This window comes from Pan paniscus, chromosome 2 (assembly GCF_029289425.2).
Source record: "Pan paniscus chromosome 2, NHGRI_mPanPan1-v2.0_pri, whole genome shotgun sequence".
Taxonomy (NCBI): Eukaryota; Metazoa; Chordata; class Mammalia; order Primates; family Hominidae; genus Pan; species Pan paniscus.
The window spans coordinates 121,010,541-121,028,532 of record NC_085926.1 but is presented as its reverse complement, the minus strand read 5'-3'; the positions used below and the strand labels follow the sequence as shown (position 1 = coordinate 121,028,532).

Here is a 17,992-nt window from a genome sequence, read left to right as displayed (position 1 = left end):
AAAGAATCTAACATAATGTTTGGCATGCAGAAGCACAGAATAATTGCACTTCTCTTTATTAGCGAGACAACTTACAAGGGGAGCAAGGACAGCAGTAACACGGGGACCACCTCTTCCTCTCCAGGGGCCCTGCCTCCAATCAGGCAGGGCAGCAGGTCCAGGCAGGAAGGAGCAAACACGTACACACATTCAGCCACCAGAAAACCTCAAATCATCACCAGCTGCACAGCGACCTAGACCAAGAGGTCACACGGCACATTTAGAGCACACTTCCCAGGTTTCATACCCACTAACTCGTTTACCCCTCACAATACCCCAGTGGGTAGGCACTCGCCTCATCCTACAGATGAAGAAACTGAGGCTCAGACAGGTTACATTAATTACCAAGGTCACACAGTAGGTAAGTAACAGAGCCAGGACTAGAACTTGGGCCTCCCGACTCCAGGCCACAGGAGGCCTGCTTCTCTCAACCCCACAAGCTCCCTGGACTGCTGCAACAGATGGCACAACACAAGCAGAAAAGGAACATCTCCTTCCAAGGCAGGGCCTACCGAAGCAACCAGGAAATGCCCCTATCTCCCAGAATCCCAGGGCAAGGAGGGTCCCAGCAGGGGTTTAGACTAACCCTCTGCTTTCTGCAAGTCCAGCAGATCCTGGAGTCTCCCAAGGTTCCTGGGGCCAAGAGCATGAAGATCCTAAATGTGGCAATTAGCCCAGGTCTGTTTCCAGCCAGAGACTGTGTGCAGGAAGTGTGTGGTCCTCCCAATCTGCTAACATAGCACACACAAACTCCTCTCTTCACTCAGCTCACTTAATGAGGCTGATCGCCACCCAGCATCTCCATCAGACTAAAGAGATAAGAGTCCCAGCACGCTGGAAGATAATCAGGGAGAACAGTCCTTGCCACATTACACCTCAGCTTTAAAAAGCTCCTCATCTCTGGGGCGCGTGCCAGCACCCTCGCATTCTCTGTAACTAGCCAAGCCGTCTGTCATTATAGATTTACTATTCAATGCAGACCATGAAGCCAGAGATATTCAATTATGTAAAAGCAGCTTGCTAACGGAGGAAGACTTGGGAACAGAAGTTTAACATTGAGGAAAAAGGGTGAAGGTGGGACTCAACCTCTTTTACTCTGCCACCTGAAAAAAAGATACCCTTATGTTAAGAACTGTGAAGGAACAGGTTTAATTTAGTTTAACCCACATTTTGCTCAAAATAGTTTTGAAATGTCAGAATCTAAGTCTAGACTCATAAGAAGCTGGTACGAAAGGGACTCAGGGAAAAGAGGAAGACCTGAGAAAACAGATGTGGCCCTGAATCCAAGGTCAGAGAACTTGAGCGGGCTGAGAATTTAGAGCTGGTGGTTTGGCGGAAAGAACACCATACTTGGAGTCAGAAGCTCAAGTTTTGTGCTGACTTTGATTATTACTAGTTGTCATCTCTCCTTCTCCAAGTCTGTTTCCTACTCTGGAAAACTGAGGAACTGAAAGTGATTTCCAAAGTTCTTTACAATCATATCATTTGGTAAACCCATTCTCACGACCACCACCAGAGAAGTACTGTGAGGTAATCACACCTTGTGAAGAAACCATTGAGTTTCCCTGGGCATGTGGCCACCCGCAATAAAAGCCTTATCTCTCAGTCTCCCTTGCAGCAAGGCCATGTTCCAGCCCTTGGAATGTAAGCTTAAGTGTGATGTGGCAACTTTTAGAAACTGTCCCTAACAGACATCTGATAAGAGTCTTCTTAGTCCCTGCCTCATTCCTGCCAGCTGGAATTTGGACAAGATGGCTGGAACTCAAGTAGCCACCTTGAGACAATGGGGAGGAAGGGCCTGCTAAAGAGGAGCTAATAAGATAGACGTTATCTGGGTCCCTGACACCACAGAGGGATATTCTGGCCCTGGAATATCCCTGTGCAGGCTTCTGCATGGGTGAAATAAATGATCTTTTTAAGGAGCTCTCATTCTGGGTGTTCTGGCACACACAAATAGATCTTGAGTGCCCACTGAACAAAAGCTTTAACTAGAAAGAAATACAAACATCTGTTCCAACTGGGATATTTCAAAGTGCCTCAAGCACCAAATCATGCATTAACTTTAGATATGTTATTTATAAGGAAGGAGACAGAGAGACTGTCAAGGGATTGATTTACCCAGTGTTCTTCCTAGTAGCCCAAATTTTCAGTGTGCCTGTTCTTATCAGGTACCTTGGTCACCTGGTGCCAGCTATCCACAAATGAAAGAAGAATTAGCCTGGGAACTCTCCAGTTTCCTTACCTCAGCCCTTTTCTGGTAAGAGGACCACTGCTGGAGACAGAAAAGCCAGGACATCTCTTTCAATTCAGAGTTGAGTTGGGCTGATTAGTTTCCCAAAAATATAGAAATCCCCTCAAAATTCCTCACATACCGTCTCCAGCCTCCAGGTAGCCCTCCAGAGACAAGGACTCAAAATCTCCTGAGACCACTCAACTCAGCTGGACCCAGAAGGCTGTGGGAACTCAATATGCTAATATGTAGAAGTCCCATGTCCTACACCATACCCATATCATCTTGGAGGGCTCCTCATTAGAAATGTTAAATCCCCCCCCAACACACACCCATCTGTCAGCCTATCACACTCCAAAGACAGCAAACACGTCTCTTTTAGGATTCTCTAGGTGAAATATCCTAATTCCTCACGTGTGACCTCAAATCCCCACTGTCTAGACACTGCCACCTCAGTGATTCCCAGAGTTCTTCCCAATGCTCTGTTTCAGACTGTTGCAGCTTGAAAAGAGTAATGTGCTATTTTATACCATAATTTATTTTTAGAAATAAATACCTAGGCTCTCATAAGTCAAAATATAGGAAATTAATCTCAACACAAATCTTCATTGGTGGGTCACAGTTTAAAAAAAAAAGGTTGAGAAACACCATTAGTGAATCTCTTAAAATATGGAGCCCAACTGTCATATACTGCTGGCAGAAACCTCAACTAGTACAACTCTTTTGGAAAGGTAGCTGGCACAATTTATCATGTATCTCTAAAGTATTTATGCTCTTTGACTTGGTAATTCTACTTCTGGGAATGTGTCCTGAGGAAATTAGCAGAGGTCTGACACACATATGACTCACAACCATTCTAACCATAAGAGTTAAAACCTATAAACAACCTAAATGTCCAGCAACAACAGAATGGTTACACAGAGTAAACCACTCAATAGAAGAATAAGCCATTTAGATGGTATTTTATTTAAATGGTGTTTTTAAAGACTTCGCAATGCAAAAATATTTGCTTTAATGTTGTCTTTAAAAATAGAATTCACTTTGGGCGGATCACGAGGTCAGGAGATCGAGACCATCCTGGCCAACACAGTGAAACCCCGTCTCTACTAAAAATACAAAAAATTAGCCGGGCGTGGTGGCGGGCGCCTGTAGTCCCAGCTACTCAGGAAGCTGAGGCAGGAGAATGGCGTGAACCCGGGAGGCGGAGCTTGCAGTGAGCCGAGATCGCACCATTGCACTCCAGCCTCAGCGACAGAGTGAGACTCCATCTCAAAAAAAAAAAAAAAAAAAAAGAATTCAAAATATACGTGGTATAACCACAACTATAAGTAAACAAAAGTATGCTCAGAAAAACACTGAGGATTTGCCCTCGGTAATATTTATTCTTCCCTTTTCTCTATTTTTCAACTTGCCATAATAAGCATGTCCAATCTAAATGTTTAAAGAAAAAAATTACCACCACTTGGCTACCATTATGAAAATAATTAACTGCCTCAAAGTATCTCCCCACCAGAAAATGTATCTTTACAGTGGGAAAACATGGCAGAAACCCCCTTAACTAAGGGACCAACAGTAACACCACCACTAATGGGTCAAATTGACGTCAGGTGCCCCCTGATATAATGCACTAAATGAAAACATCATCAAAAACCAAATTGAGGAAAATTCTTTAAAAATGTCAAGGTCACAAAAGACAGAGACTGAGGAACTATTCCAGATTAAAGGAGACTAAAGAAGGACAATTAAATGCAGTGTGTGATTCTGGTTTGGGTCCTGAATCAAATACTACCTTCCTAGTTTTGATCGTTGTACTGTGGTTACATAAGAGAATGTCTTTGTGTTTTAGGAAATACTGAAGTATTTAAGGGGCAAAGGAACATCATATATAAACTTCATATATGTAGAGGAAGAGTATGATAAAAACAAATGTGATAAAATATTAATATTTGTGGAATCGAGATAAAGGGCATATAACAATCCTTTGGATTCTTCTTGCAACTCCTCTATAAATCTGATATTATTTCTAAATAAAAGTTACAAAGAAAAAAACCTGCCTAAGAAAAAGGAAAGAAAGAGGCTTCCAGAACACAACCAGATACCGCCCCCAGCTCTTGCATGGGCCTTCTGATTCCTCCCGGCCCAGCGCTTGCTCTGTGCCCTTTCCCACGTATGTGCAGTGCTTATGTGTCCTTCTGTACTGCTAGCTGAACTGTCTCACCTCCGTTCATGTGACATTGCGTGGTTTGGTTTTTTTCATAACTATTATAAGGAATCTGCAAAGTACTTGGCACGCAACACATACCTAGCAAATACTTGTAGAATGGTTTTGATGAGAGATCTAAGAAAGAACATTAATTTTAGGCCGGGCACGGTGGCTCATGCCTGTAATCCCAGCACTTTGGGAGGCTGAGGCGAGTGGATCACGCAGTCAGGAGTTTGAGACCAGCCTGGCCAATATGGTGAAACCCCGTCTCTACTAAAAATACAAAAATTAGCTGGGCATGGTGGCACGTGCCTGTAGTCCCAGCTACTCGGGAGGCTGAGACAGAAGAATCACTTGAACCTGGGAGGCAGAGGTCGTAGTGAGCTGAGATCACACCACTGCACTCCAGCCTGGGCAACAGAGTGAGACTCTGTCTCAAAAAAAAAAAAAAAAAAAGAACATTAATTTTAAAATATGCATACTGTATGCCCCTTAAAAGGGTAAATTCTAAACATCTGCCATGAGCCACCATAGCTAAACACCACTCTTCACAAGGAGTGAAGGCCTAACCTTAAATCAAGCTTGGGGATCTCACTACCGATGCTTCCCAATGTTCAAATGTCTACCCAGCAGCCTCTGAAATAAAACCAAGCACCATGAGTCCCTGAATGGTGGTGATATTGTTGTGTGTGTGTGTGTGTGTGTGTGTGTGTATGTGTGTGAGGTGGGAGAAGAGGCTGGCCCTGGGATGTGAGACCCTTGGCTAGTGGCAGCCAAGGGGGCTAACTGTGCTTATTAACAAAGAGAAATGCAAAAGCACCTGGCAAGGAACAGAACCCAAGAGACGATCCTTTAATTCCAAATCCAGGGCTTAGGGATTAGCCCATGATAACAATAACAGCCAAAAGTAGAGTGCTTATTGTATGACCAGCAGTGAGCTAAGCAGTTCACATGTTATCTAACTGAATTACCTTGACAAGTATATAAAGTAAGCACTTTTATTATTCCCATTTTATAGATAAAGAAACTGAGACTAAGGGGAGTTAAGAAATTTGCTGAAGGTCACACAGCAAGTAAGAGAGCTGTGATTCAGACCCAAGTCTGACAGACTCCAGCACCAGAGTTGGGGCATAAGGAAGACAGATTCCCAGAGCCACACACATCTTACTGCCTGCTGCTGTAAATACAAGTCCAGCTGCATTTCTTATATTTTGCTTCCTTTAAAAAGCCACACCTTACATTTGGGGCTACGCAGCACAGTGTCTCCCCTTTTTATTCCCCATGGCACAAATGTTGCTGTCAACAATGGACAATTCAGGGGCAGGGCAACTTATCTGAGAGCTTATGAAAACAGGTTTTCTTATCCTGAAATTGCAACTGCAGTGCATTTAGCCAGGACTTAAGTCCCTAAAGCTTTTAATGTTTTGGAAAACCTCTTCTTGAGCCAAGAGGGGTCTGGCTCACCGCCAGCTTGGTGTGCCAGGCCTGTTAACGAGGAAGAACTGGTAGAGGGAACATTGAATTAGGCAGCAGGGAGGGAGGAAGAGCAGGTGAATTCCCACTCCGGAAATCAACTCTGCCTCCAAGCTCCGTTAACTGATAAGAAAATAACAACTCAGTGTTCATGACCCACGGTGTACATCCATGCTTTTACACACAGGATCTCATTTCATCCTCTAAAGCTGAGAGTCTAAGCCACTGTTTCCACCCTTCAGGTCTCAACCCAGGAGTCTAGTCATAAAATCAGTGAGTTACAGTAGCATTTTTTAAAAATTACATTGACTAGAAAACATCAGTGAGTAGCACAGGTAGCAACACTATGCATTCAGTGAGCCCAGTGTGTACTGGGTTACACTGTAAAACGTATAACTGTTCTTGCAGGAGTTGAAAAACTGTCACAAACAATGAGTGTTTATAGGCAGAGGTGGTACTATCCCCACTTTAGAGATGTGAAAACTGAGGCTCAGAGAAGGGATTTGCCTCGGATTAAGCCTAAAACAGTAGAGCCAGGTCCCCGCCAGGACAGATCTGATGCTTTTCTCTTGGGCTGTCAATGTGAATAGTTCCCACAGACATCCCTGGAGCATCATCCACTCCCCGTTGCTCCACCCAGAATAATACCCGAGAGGCTGGCAAGTCTGCTGTCCCTTCCAATCTAGCTATTGAGCGTGACCTGCTGAAAAGAGCCACAATGACAACCTGATCCATCTTCCCTCTGCTACCAGCATGTCCACAAACCCCCAAATCCCTTCAGAGAAAAGCACATGCTCAGGCCAAGTGACACCAAGCAGACAATGGTGACACAGCTCCAATGTGAGCAGAACTTGTGCTACACACTCAATTGAGAGCACCCACCTCGGCTGGCAAAATACCACCAGCCATATAAGATTAACTTGGAAATGTGTCTAGTTTTGTAGCTGTACCGCAGAGCTCGGTATTCTGGGAATACAGATTCCTGGGCTTTATTCTTGAAGAAAAACGTCTCCAGGGGCTGGGAGCCCAGGAATCCATTTTACACATATCTCCTTAAGGTGAAGAAACTCCATCACTGACCCATCTTTTAAAAACTCTCTCTCTGGACCCCATATCACTCCCCTCTCCACTCACAGCCAGAATTTTCCATCTCCCCTGCTCCTCCCATTCTCCTCCCTCCTTCCATTGCTCATCCCTCTGAAATCTGCCCTCCCCACAACCACCACAAAAAAGGCTCTTGGTGAAGGCTCAACAATGACCTCCTATAGATAAACCCTACAGGCACTTCCAGTTCTCATCTTATTTGGCCTCTTGAACTGGATGCGACACTTGGTTTCCCTCCTACCTCTCTAGCAATCATTCCTTTCTTCTTTGTAAACCCTCCTCTCCCCATTCTTTAAATGTTGAAGTTCCACAGCTCACTCAGTCTACCCTCTCTTCCTACCCTATATGGTCCCCCAGCCAACTTCACCCACTCTCCTGAACAGCACCCCTAAATTAACATCTCCAGATCAGACCTCTCTTCTAAGCAACACATCTTTACGTCCTGCTCACTCAGCAGTTGAACTGGAGTCAAGTACAATTCTAAAATGTTAAAAGCCTAATTCTCATACAAATAGGTATTGAGCATATTTCAAAGTTTTACTTAACTTGCTAATAAGAGACCCTAAAAAAGAGGATATAATCCCGATATAAGATTGCTACATTAGATACCAACAGGTTAATGTCCTTCAGGGCAATAATCTTTGTGTTTCTCTTCTTTACCAAACAGAAATAATTTGCATCCTACTTAACTTTACAAAGTATGGCCCATAAAAAATAATAAACAGAGTTACATCCCCTAGAACACAGCTGGTCCTTAGGTGGTTTCTTATACAATACTCCAGTATGATACTAAAATGTCACAAAATCATCTTTTATTTCCAAGTGTTATATAATTTTTTTCTACTGTAGTCTACGAATTTGGACAGAGAAAAATGACATCTTTATCTTCACTAACCTCTAACTGAAATTTAGCCTTTCCTGTATTATGAGTGTATTTATAAATGTATAAATGCTTTCTACATTTATGAATGTAGATAACAAATTACAGTAGTAATTAGGGTAGCAGTGTCTGTGACTTTGCCACCAACAGAAATCATATTTTCTTATCACATTGCAAGATATCCTGAAACACTATTTATGCTCATCACAACTTAAAATTATAGAAGTTATCAAGCTTGTACCTTTGATCTTTTTATATGATGCATTAATAAACATAAATATTATTTTATCACAACCTTGTTGTTATATTTTGATAACTGTATTTCAATAAAACTGCTTTCTTTGTAATTCTATGCATTTTACTTTATACATTTAAAAACATTATTCTAAGAAAGACCCAGAGGTTCTCAGAGAAGCTTTTCCTGACTCCTTGAATTAGGTTAGGGATCCCTGTTATACATTCTCTTACCACATTATATTAACACTTTCTCTTTCCAGCACTTACTACCTGAATTAAATAATTAATCAGTGGCTGTCCCACTAGGCCATGAGAGAAAGAGATGGTGTCTGTCTTATTTATGGTTATCCCCAATGCCTTAGCATGAGGCCTGGCTCATAAAAGATTCTCAAGGAAATATCCATTTGGGAAAAAAAAGAAGTATCTGTTGAATGAATGAACATCTGTGGCACATGTAGGATGCTGATGTTGGTCCACCTTCCTTTGAAATAGGGGCATGTACTAATACTCTGCCCAGGACCCAGTAAGACTAGACCCTGTGATGAGAACAAACCCACTCGTTCCTCAAGACCCTTCCCTACTTGGCCCAAACAACAGAGCTTTCCTACCAGGCCCACATCTGGGCTCAGATACTGGATCACCTTTATGTTTAAGCCCCAGTTTACAACCCTCAACCTTGATTTTCATCAACATCTTCCAACAAGGATTAAAGGACCTGCTCACGAATTCAAGAAATCTGCCTGCGCCAAGGGGTTGGAGGAACTGTAGGATTCTTTGCAGGCAATGGACACTCCACCCTTGCGCCCCCGCAGCTCTAATGAGCTGGAAACTCTGAAGCCAGACACAGCCCCACCATCACACCATCTAGGAATGGAATGTGCATCAGACTGGGGCCTCAGTATGACTTTGAGGAATAAAGGCTCTTTTAACCCCACACTGCATGAGTGTCTTCAACCCCCCAATGTAAGATCACAAAGCTAATTATTTAGAAGTGGTTGCAAACTGGTATGTGGAAAGAGGCCCTGCTGATGTAGGGTGGCAATAGGGGACAGTGAACTGGAGCTCCTCGGGGGAAGGATACAGTCAGCACGTACCTGGCTGGCCACCCCTGTCCAATGCCAAAGCCACCAGGGAGCAGCTGAAAAGCAAGTTTCAGGGACACTCCTGGAAAATGGCTGCCAACGCAGCTGCTTACACATTCAAGCCAGGCACTGAGAACTCTGACTGTGGTCCCCACCTATCTCTTTATGCCTTCATCTTCCAGGCCACAGACACCTCAACCTCATCTAAGGACATGTTGCTTCCCACCTCCCTGTCCAGCCACCCATCCCTCTCCAGGGATGATGGTACTGGGCTAGCCTACTCCCCTCACCAAGTTACATGGGGCTCAAAACCACACCGTCGTGAAATACGTGGAAATGCTTTGCAAACTCTCAAGCCCTCTACAAATGCATCCGATTTGACAATTCTGCCAACAGATCACAACGGGGTGCCAGAGGCTCCAGGCAGTGCTGAAAGATGGCCAGGCAGAAGGAATGGGCCAGCCCACCAGGGCTGAGCACTCCTGCTCCTTTCCTCTCCCGTTGGGACCTAAGATGCCAGGTGTTAAAAACAACAACACCACATACACATAACACACACACACACACACACACACACACACACACACACACACAGAAGGAGAGGTAGGGGGCAAATAAACCATCCCAAGTCCAGGTTATGTGGAAGAACCTCCGCCTCTCCTTATACCCCATGCATTCATTTCTGGCCCACTGTCACTCAGCCTCAAAGGCTACCACAACCAGCAAGCAAGACACAAGAGCCCAACAGAATAAAACCACAAAGCTGGGGCAAAACCCTCCTGGGATACAGTGTGTTTGGTGTCTTCATTCTCAAGAGGGGATCTACTTTCAGAAGAAAGGGGAGAGAAACCAAGCACACTTACATCCTGAGCCCTTCTGCACCACCCCCCCTACCTGGGATCTCTGCAGCAGCCTGGCAGAGAGGAGGCAAGGAGGCAGTCAAGAGCTCAGCTCCAAGTAACTCCCGTGGGGAGAATCCTAGCTGCACAGGGGTACCCCTACCTGGCATTCAAATCATGTAGCCTCTCTCTGGCCCTTCCTTGCCCACCTCCTCCTCTTAACTGCCTTCCCCATCATCTCTTACTCAACAACTGGCAATGACTGCTGAGACTCCCAGTGACTGGGCACTTTCACGAGCCAAGCGCTGTGTTGGGTGCTTCCTGTATTTTTTCTAATCCTTTCAACACTGCAAGATGGATATCATTACCACCACTAACAAACAAGAAAACTGAGGCAGGGCCCAAGGTCACGCAGCTCCTGAGTGTCTAGCTGGCTAAAAGCCCATGTTCTTTCCACTACATAACACTTGAATTTATCTTGTAGATAACAGAGAGGAAAGTAAGGATGAAAGTGTTGTTCTGGGAAAATTAGTCTCTCCCCCTCCCACCCAACCCTACATGTGGCCTGATTGATCTTGTTATTAAAAGGGCAGCTTTCATCAAGTCTCTCCATTACCTACAGAATCGAGTCCCCCACAGCTTTGCCAGGCATTTAAAGTTCTTTACGATCCACTTTTTCAGTCTTACTCCCCTCATCCCCAGACTCAAACCCTCCCTCCATCCAGCCTGGCCTATCATCCCTCATTTCCCACGTCTCTGGCTTGGAAGGTTTCCTTCTCTGCCTGTGACATTAGTTCCATCAGCCAAACACGGACCGGGGCTGACGACATGCCAGGCCCTGGGCTAGGTGCTGGGGACACTACAGCCAGGACAGGGGGCTCCCTGCTGTCACAGAGCTCCAAGTCTGCCCTCCTTGTGAGGCCAGTCCACACCTTGCTCTTTCCTGGGGCCTTCTCTGGTCACTTGGTGTCCCACTGCTTGGCCTCGTCCTGGATCCCCAGCACACAGGGGCTGCCACTCTTATGGCACTCAGCCACACTTCCACCTTATATGCCGGGTCTGTTTTAAGACTTCCGCTGTAATGTGTTTATTTCTGTGGGAAATGTGCACTCCAGGTTCCAAACAGCATTTTAAATGGCAATTCAGTCCTCAGGCCAACCCATAAAAGCCTATTAAATATATAATCGTCCCAGAGAAGTACAGAACCTAAATAAGTGTACCTTAAAAGCTCTACAGGAGATGCCAGGAACAAACATCTGCCTCCTGCACCTCCACCCACTGTCCTCCAGGGTCTGAGCTTCAAGCTACCATCAGGGGCAGAGGCAGAGAAGCAGGCGGGAGATGGATGAGTGGGAAGAACCCGATTTACATTCAGCAGATCTGGCTCTTCTCCCAGCTCTGCCTTCACTAACTGGGTGGCCTTGAGTGAGTCCCTTCCCTCCCTAAGCCTTGCTATTCTCCTATAAAAGGAGAAGGCTGAGTTAGATCAGTTCTGAATCTCACAGATCAGCAGAATATATATATATTTAAATATAAAATGGATTTTATATTATTAAAAATAAATTTTATCAAGAAAGGGCTTTTAAAAAGAAATCACAATATACTACAACCAGCCTCATTTTTCAAAGGGATGCTGTAACCCCCTCCCCCTCAAAATATGGTCATCATGTCAGAAAAATTGACAAGTTTTTAAACTGAAAACATTTGCATTCATGAAAAACAAACAAACAAAAAAATACACCATTTTTTTTTTCCAGTTTGACTGCAGACCAGAAAACTCTATCCCAGCCCAGCTTCAGTCCTTGGCCCGATGCTTGAGAACCACTGAGCTAGGAGACCTAGAGTTCACTCCAGCTCAACGTTTCTCCATCCTACAGGCTGGATGGAGCCAACAGGACCATCAGCATGGACGGCCCTAGAGAAGAGTCAGCTGCAGGGAGGAGCTGAGCTGGACAGCAGGAAAGCAGGCAGTCAGCGCAGGGATGGGAGCAGGGCAGCATGGCTCGGCAGGGATCACCCTGTGCCCTAGGGCTACCTCCTGCCCCTGTGTCCAGGAGCACTTGGCAGGGAGGGCACCGCCACCCATAGCCTCTGAGGGCACAGACACCCAGCCTGGAAGCTCTTGGAACTAACCTGTCCCACGTGTTTGACTGTGACACCTTCCTCCCCAGTATTCTTCTGGAAGGCTAAGGGTTCCCAAAGCAACATTTTTAAAAATCTTTATTAACTTTTCTGATTATAAACTAATACATATTCATGTGAAAAACTTGGAATCCACAGAAAAGCATAAGCAAAGAAGCAGAAGTCATCACAACTCCACCTTCCAGAACAATGACTGTTAACATTTTGATGCACTAATTCTTCATACATGTAACTTCAGCCACCCTCGGATTTGGTTTTACATCCTGCTTTTCCCTTACTTATCACACTTGGGCATTTTTCCACATCCTTAGATATTCTTCATAAACATCATAAAATGTTTTCATAATAAACATAATATTCTGGTAAATAAAAATATTCTTTATAAACATTGCAATGGACTGAATATTTCTTCTTCTTTGTCTTCTTTTTTTTTTTTTTTTTTTTGAGATGGAGTCTTGCTCCATCCCCCAGGCTGGAGTGCAGTGGCGCGATCTCAGCCCACTGCAACCTCTGCCTCCTGGGTTCAAGCGATTCTCCTGCCTCAGCCTTCTGAGTAGCTGGGACTACAGGCGCCCGCTACCATGCTTGGCTAATTTTTGTATTTTTAGTAGAGACGGGGTTTCACCATGTTGGCCAGGCTGGTCTCGAACTCCTGACCTCAGGTGATCCACCCGCCTTAGCCTCCCAAACTGCTGGGATTACAGGTGTGAGCAACTGTGCCCGGCCAGGACTGAGTATTTCTGTCATTCCCCTGAAAATTCATATGTTAAAATCCTAACCCCCAAAGTGGTGGTGTTAGGAGGTGGGGCCCTTGGTACGTAATTAGGTCATGAGGGTGGATCGCTCATGAATAGGATTAGTGCCCTTGAAAAAGGGACCCAAGAGAACTGTCTAGTCTTCTTTCTATCATATGAGAATACAATGAGAAGTCAAGAGTCTTCTGGAGGAGGGTCCTCACCAGAATTCAACCATGCTGGCACCCTGATTTCGGACTTTTGGTCTACAGAACTGTGAAAAATACATTTCAATTGTTCTACACCACCAGTCTATGGGATATTTCTTATAGCAGGCCAAACTGAAAAAGATAAATATCACTTTCCATGATATGGACAAGGCCAGATATTATTTAACCATGCCACTATTATTGAGCATTTAACCCATTTCCACATTTTGCTATTGTAAAAAATGTGGTGGGTGTATATCCCTGTACACGAATCCCTGCAGATGCCTTTATACCCTTCAGGTCACAGCCCAGTCCTGTGCACATATCAGCCCTCAGTAAATATTGAGTGAACAAAGAAACCCAACCGGCTTCCAGGAACCTGGGGAGCCCTTATCAGATAGATACAGCATTTAAATTTACAAAGGCCCAACCCGCTGTCCAGCAATCACTCACCACTGCTCCTGTTGGCATGCTCCCTCCACCTCCTACCCGCTAAGCCAACTCTAGGGCTTAGGGAAAGGAGAAGATAGAAATTGCTTGCTCAGGACTCCCAGGTTCTAGTGCTTTCAGCAAACCTACCTGCTCTTCCGCACCTCCTGGTGAAGGGGACCTGCAGCCCTCCACTGCCTAGCTAACTACCACACATCTTTCAGACTCTGTTCAACCCTACCACCTCAGGAAAGCCATGGCTGACCTCCCTTTAAATCAACGTATGGCTCCGGTTCAGTGAAGGATACTAGTACTTAAGGTCACAGCACTTGCAGTTCTGTCATTATTTGCTCACAGGACTGACTCCTTTGCCCAATCCAGGGCAACACCAGACGGCAGGCACAATGTGTGTTTTGCTCTCCGCCCAAAATCTAACCCAGTGGAGGGCAAAATATCAATCCAAACAATGTGATTGACAAATAAATGTCTGCCGAATGAAATTTCAGATTCTCAAGCCGTTTGTTTTCACAAAAGGGAGGGGAAAGGGAGGAAAGCAGGACCTCCTACTCAGCCCAAGTGCAAAGACCGATGGGGGGCGTTTCAGGAGATAGCTCCCTCCTCCTGGCCCAGAGACCCGCCCAGACCAACTGGCTCCAGGGAACTGATGGCAAACCAGCATTCAACAAACCCAGATGCAATTAAGTGACACTGCCCCACTCCAGCCTGGTTCTCCCCAAGAGGGAGAACACAGACCGAAGAGAACAGGGGGCTTCCTTCCCCACCCACTTCCAACCAGAGAGTACCAGGCCACTCCTCACTGGTGATCCAAAAGGCCAGGGTATTGGGAGATGGAAGTGTTTCAAGCAACTCAACCCACACTTTTTCTCCTCCCATTTGCCCAGTGGCCTTGCCACACCCAAATGGAAAAGAACGGGAAAATCTGGGTTGGGGGGAGGGTGCCAGGAACAGGAAGTTCCCTGGAACTTCAGAGGAAAAGGACCAGGATGGTCCTAAAATAAGGGAGGGCATAAGTTATGGAAAAGATGGGGAAGGAGGCCACAATATCTCATCGCACACCCACAGCGAAACGAAGGCCAAACCCCAGACCTGGGCCGGCAGGCACACCCATTCCGACCTCTCTCAGGGATGCCTGGAGTCCCCCCCACCAAGTGTAGCAAACTACTCTTGGAGTCCACTCCTTTTCCACTTTTGTAAGATTGTGCAGTTTACACAGCTTCCTCCACTGAGACCTCATCCGACTCTCAGAACCACCCTATGGGGGTAGCTTTGCCTTTCTATATCATGGATGAGGAGACTAGCTCAGATACATTAAATGAACCGCCGCGTCACACAGCTAGAAAGTGGCTGAGGCTCGAGCCCGCCTCAGTTGGGTGTAGGAGCAGCTCCTCTGCCGGGGCGGGCTACGTCGACCCCACCCAGCCCACCGAGCCTGGCCTGTGGGCGGAGGCCCAGGTGGTGGCCCGCAGTTTCCCAGACGCCTGGGGCCGAAACCAAGAACAAGGTGGCCCTAAACCAAGGTTTCCGGCAGTGCAGGTAGTAAGCACCCCCATCCCACCCCGCACTCACACAGGTGCAGGGCTCGGAGTCTGGGGCGGAGCTCACCCCGCAGCCCGCCGGCGTCCTGCCCGACCGGCTGTGCCCCGACCTGCATCCCCGCAAAGTTGTGGCCGTGGCGTAAGCACCCTGCCAGGGATCTCCCGGCGCCCCACAGCTGCCTCCTGCCCCTGCGTCCGGGAGCGCTTGGCGGCGAGGGCACCGGGACTCCCGCTGTCTCCCGCGTAGCACCCAGTGCCCGCCTGCCTGGCATGCACGCCCTCATCCCGGTGCCCCGGGGCAGCTCCCCGCACGTTCCGCAGAGGGCTGGAGCAGAGAGCGCAGAAGGGCACGCGGGACACACGTGCTGGCCCGGCCCGGACCCCTGCCCCACAGTCTCACCCAGATTGCCAGCAGCAGCCACGCCGGCCCGGCCCGCGCCATCCCAGCAGCGCTGCCCACAGCTGGCTCCTTTCTCCACTCCGGCGCCCGCTCCCGCCCGCCCGCCTGCTAGCTCCACCGCGGCCAACCACCACGGCCACTTCCCAGCCGCTCCCCGCCTCCGAGTTCCCGGTGCCACGTCTGCCAAAGCATGCGCAGCAGCTGGGGAGAGGCGGCCGGGAAGAAGTGCTCGCTGGGAGTTGTAGTCTGCAGCCTGGCTCAGCTGGGGGCTGCGGGTGCGGACTGGGCTCCGAGGCCACGTGGCAGCGAGTGAAGTGCGAAAAGGCAAGGTCAGGGAGTAAGGGAAGGCAATTAATGCGCGGGGGCTTACTCTGTGCCTGGAGCTTCAGAAACAGTATCTCACGCAGCTCACAGAAATTAGGTTTTATTTTCTCCACTTTGAGGATTAGGAGGCAGCCCAGGGAATTTAAGTACGTTGATCCAGATCACACAGCCGGTAAATGGCAGAGTCCAGGGCTGCCTGTGAAGGACAGGAAAAGCCCTCATCCCTGCCTCCCCGACTCCCTCCTGCTTATTCTATTTAACTTCAGTAAAACATTATTGAGCTGTTGGAAAACAATCTGGTGGTTCCTCAAAAAGTTAAACATAGATTACTATATGACCAGCAATTCCACCCTTAGGCTAATACCCAAAAGAATTGAAAACAGGTATTCAGACAAATGCACGTACACCAGTGTTCACAGCAACACTATTTACAATAATCAAAAGGTGGAAACAACTCTAACGTCTGTCAAAGGATGAATGGGTAAACAAAGTGTGATACATCCATCTAATGGAATGTTATTTAGCCATTAAAAGGAATAAAGTGGCCCAGCAGGGCAGCTCATGACTGTAATCCCAACACTTTGGAAAGCTGAGGCAGCAGAATCGTGTAAGACTAGGAGTTTGAAACCAGCCTGGGCAACATAGCAAGACCTCATCTCTGCTAAAAATAAAAATAAAATAAAATAGCTGGTGTGGTGGCAAGGGACTGTAGTTCCAACTACTTGGGAGGCTAAGGCGGGAGGATTGCTTGAACCTGGGATATGGAGACTGCAGTGAGCCGAGATCATGCCACTGCACCCCAGCCTAGGCCACAGAGTGAGACCCTGTCTCAAAAAAAAAAAAAAAAAAAAAAAGGAGGGGGGAGGGAATAAAATGCTAATACATTCTACAATGAATGAATCTCAGAAATGTATGCTAATGAAAGAAGCCAGACACAAAAAGTCACATATGATGTGATTACATCTTATGAAATATTTAGAATAGGTAAATCCACAGAGACAGAAAGCATAGTAGTGGGGGTGGGGAGGAAGGAATGGGGAATGACTGCCTAATGAGTATAGGGACTCCTTTGGGGGTGATAAAACATTTCGGAACTAGATGGAGATGATGGTTCCACAACATTGTGAAGGTACTAAATGCCACTAAACTGTACACTTTAAAATGGTTAATTGATGTTATGCGAATTTTACCTGAGTAAAAATTTTCAAAAGAAAAAAACTCTTTATTGAACCCATTCCCTGTGCTAAAGCAGGGGTCCCCAAACGCTGGGCCTCTGGACAGTCTGTGGCCTGTTAGGAACCAGGAGGCAAGCTGTGGGCCAGCGAGCATTACCGCCTGAGCTCTGCCTCCTGTCAGATCAGTGGTGGCATTAGATTCTCATAGGAGTGTGAACTCTATTGTGAACTGCACATTCAAGAAATCTAGGTTGTGGGTGCCTTATGAGAATCTAATGCCTGATGATCCGAGATAGAACAGTTTCATCCCAAAACCATCCCCTGTCCCCCCACCATCTGTGGAAAACTTGTCTTCCATAAAACCGGTCCCTGGTGACAAAAAGGTTGGGCCCTGCTGTGCTAAAGCATTCTTGCATGCAGTCAGTTCATACATTCAAGAATGTTTATTGAACACTTACTATGTCCTGAGGCTCAAGATATCCAGTAGTGAGATGAACAAGAGAACTGCACAGTCAGAGGTTGGTAAGTTATAGCTGAAAGGTCCTTGCCTTCTGTCAGGAGAGTCAAAGCTCAAAACTTAGAAGTTATCCATTACTCACTTCCTATTCTCAACAGGCCCATCCAACCCCTCACCACATCCTGTCAATTTTACCTCCAGAATATATCTCTCCTGCCACCTCCCAAGTCTAAGTCACTGACATGTCAGTGACTATCACCTAGGGAAGGGTAACAGTCTCTGAAAGAGTGTGCCTGCTTCTCCCCCATGCCATCCATATGTTAATGTCAGTTGGATCTTGCTTGCCCCTCCCCTGAAACCCTCCAGTGGTTTCCCATTACCCTTAGAATAAAATCCAAACTCTTCCCAAGACCTGCAAGCCCTGCATGGTCTAGGCCCTCGCCCGCCCGGTAGACCTCATCTCCTGCCTCCCACAACCC

At 46.6% G+C, this 17,992-nt stretch overlaps 1 protein-coding gene across 1 annotated transcript in view; it reads right to left on the bottom strand.

Moving 5' to 3' along the window:
* Nucleotides 1-15,770, bottom strand: part of PDIA5 (protein disulfide isomerase family A member 5) — a 95,011-nt gene extending 79,241 nt beyond the window's left edge. The window contains exon 1 of the mRNA XM_003825208.5: nt 15,558-15,770. Within this exon, the coding sequence (XP_003825256.1) occupies nt 15,558-15,599 (42 nt within the window). The 5' untranslated portion in view covers nt 15,600-15,770. The remainder of the gene's footprint in view (nt 1-15,557) is intronic.
* Between the last annotated feature and the right edge of the window lie 2,222 nt (nt 15,771-17,992).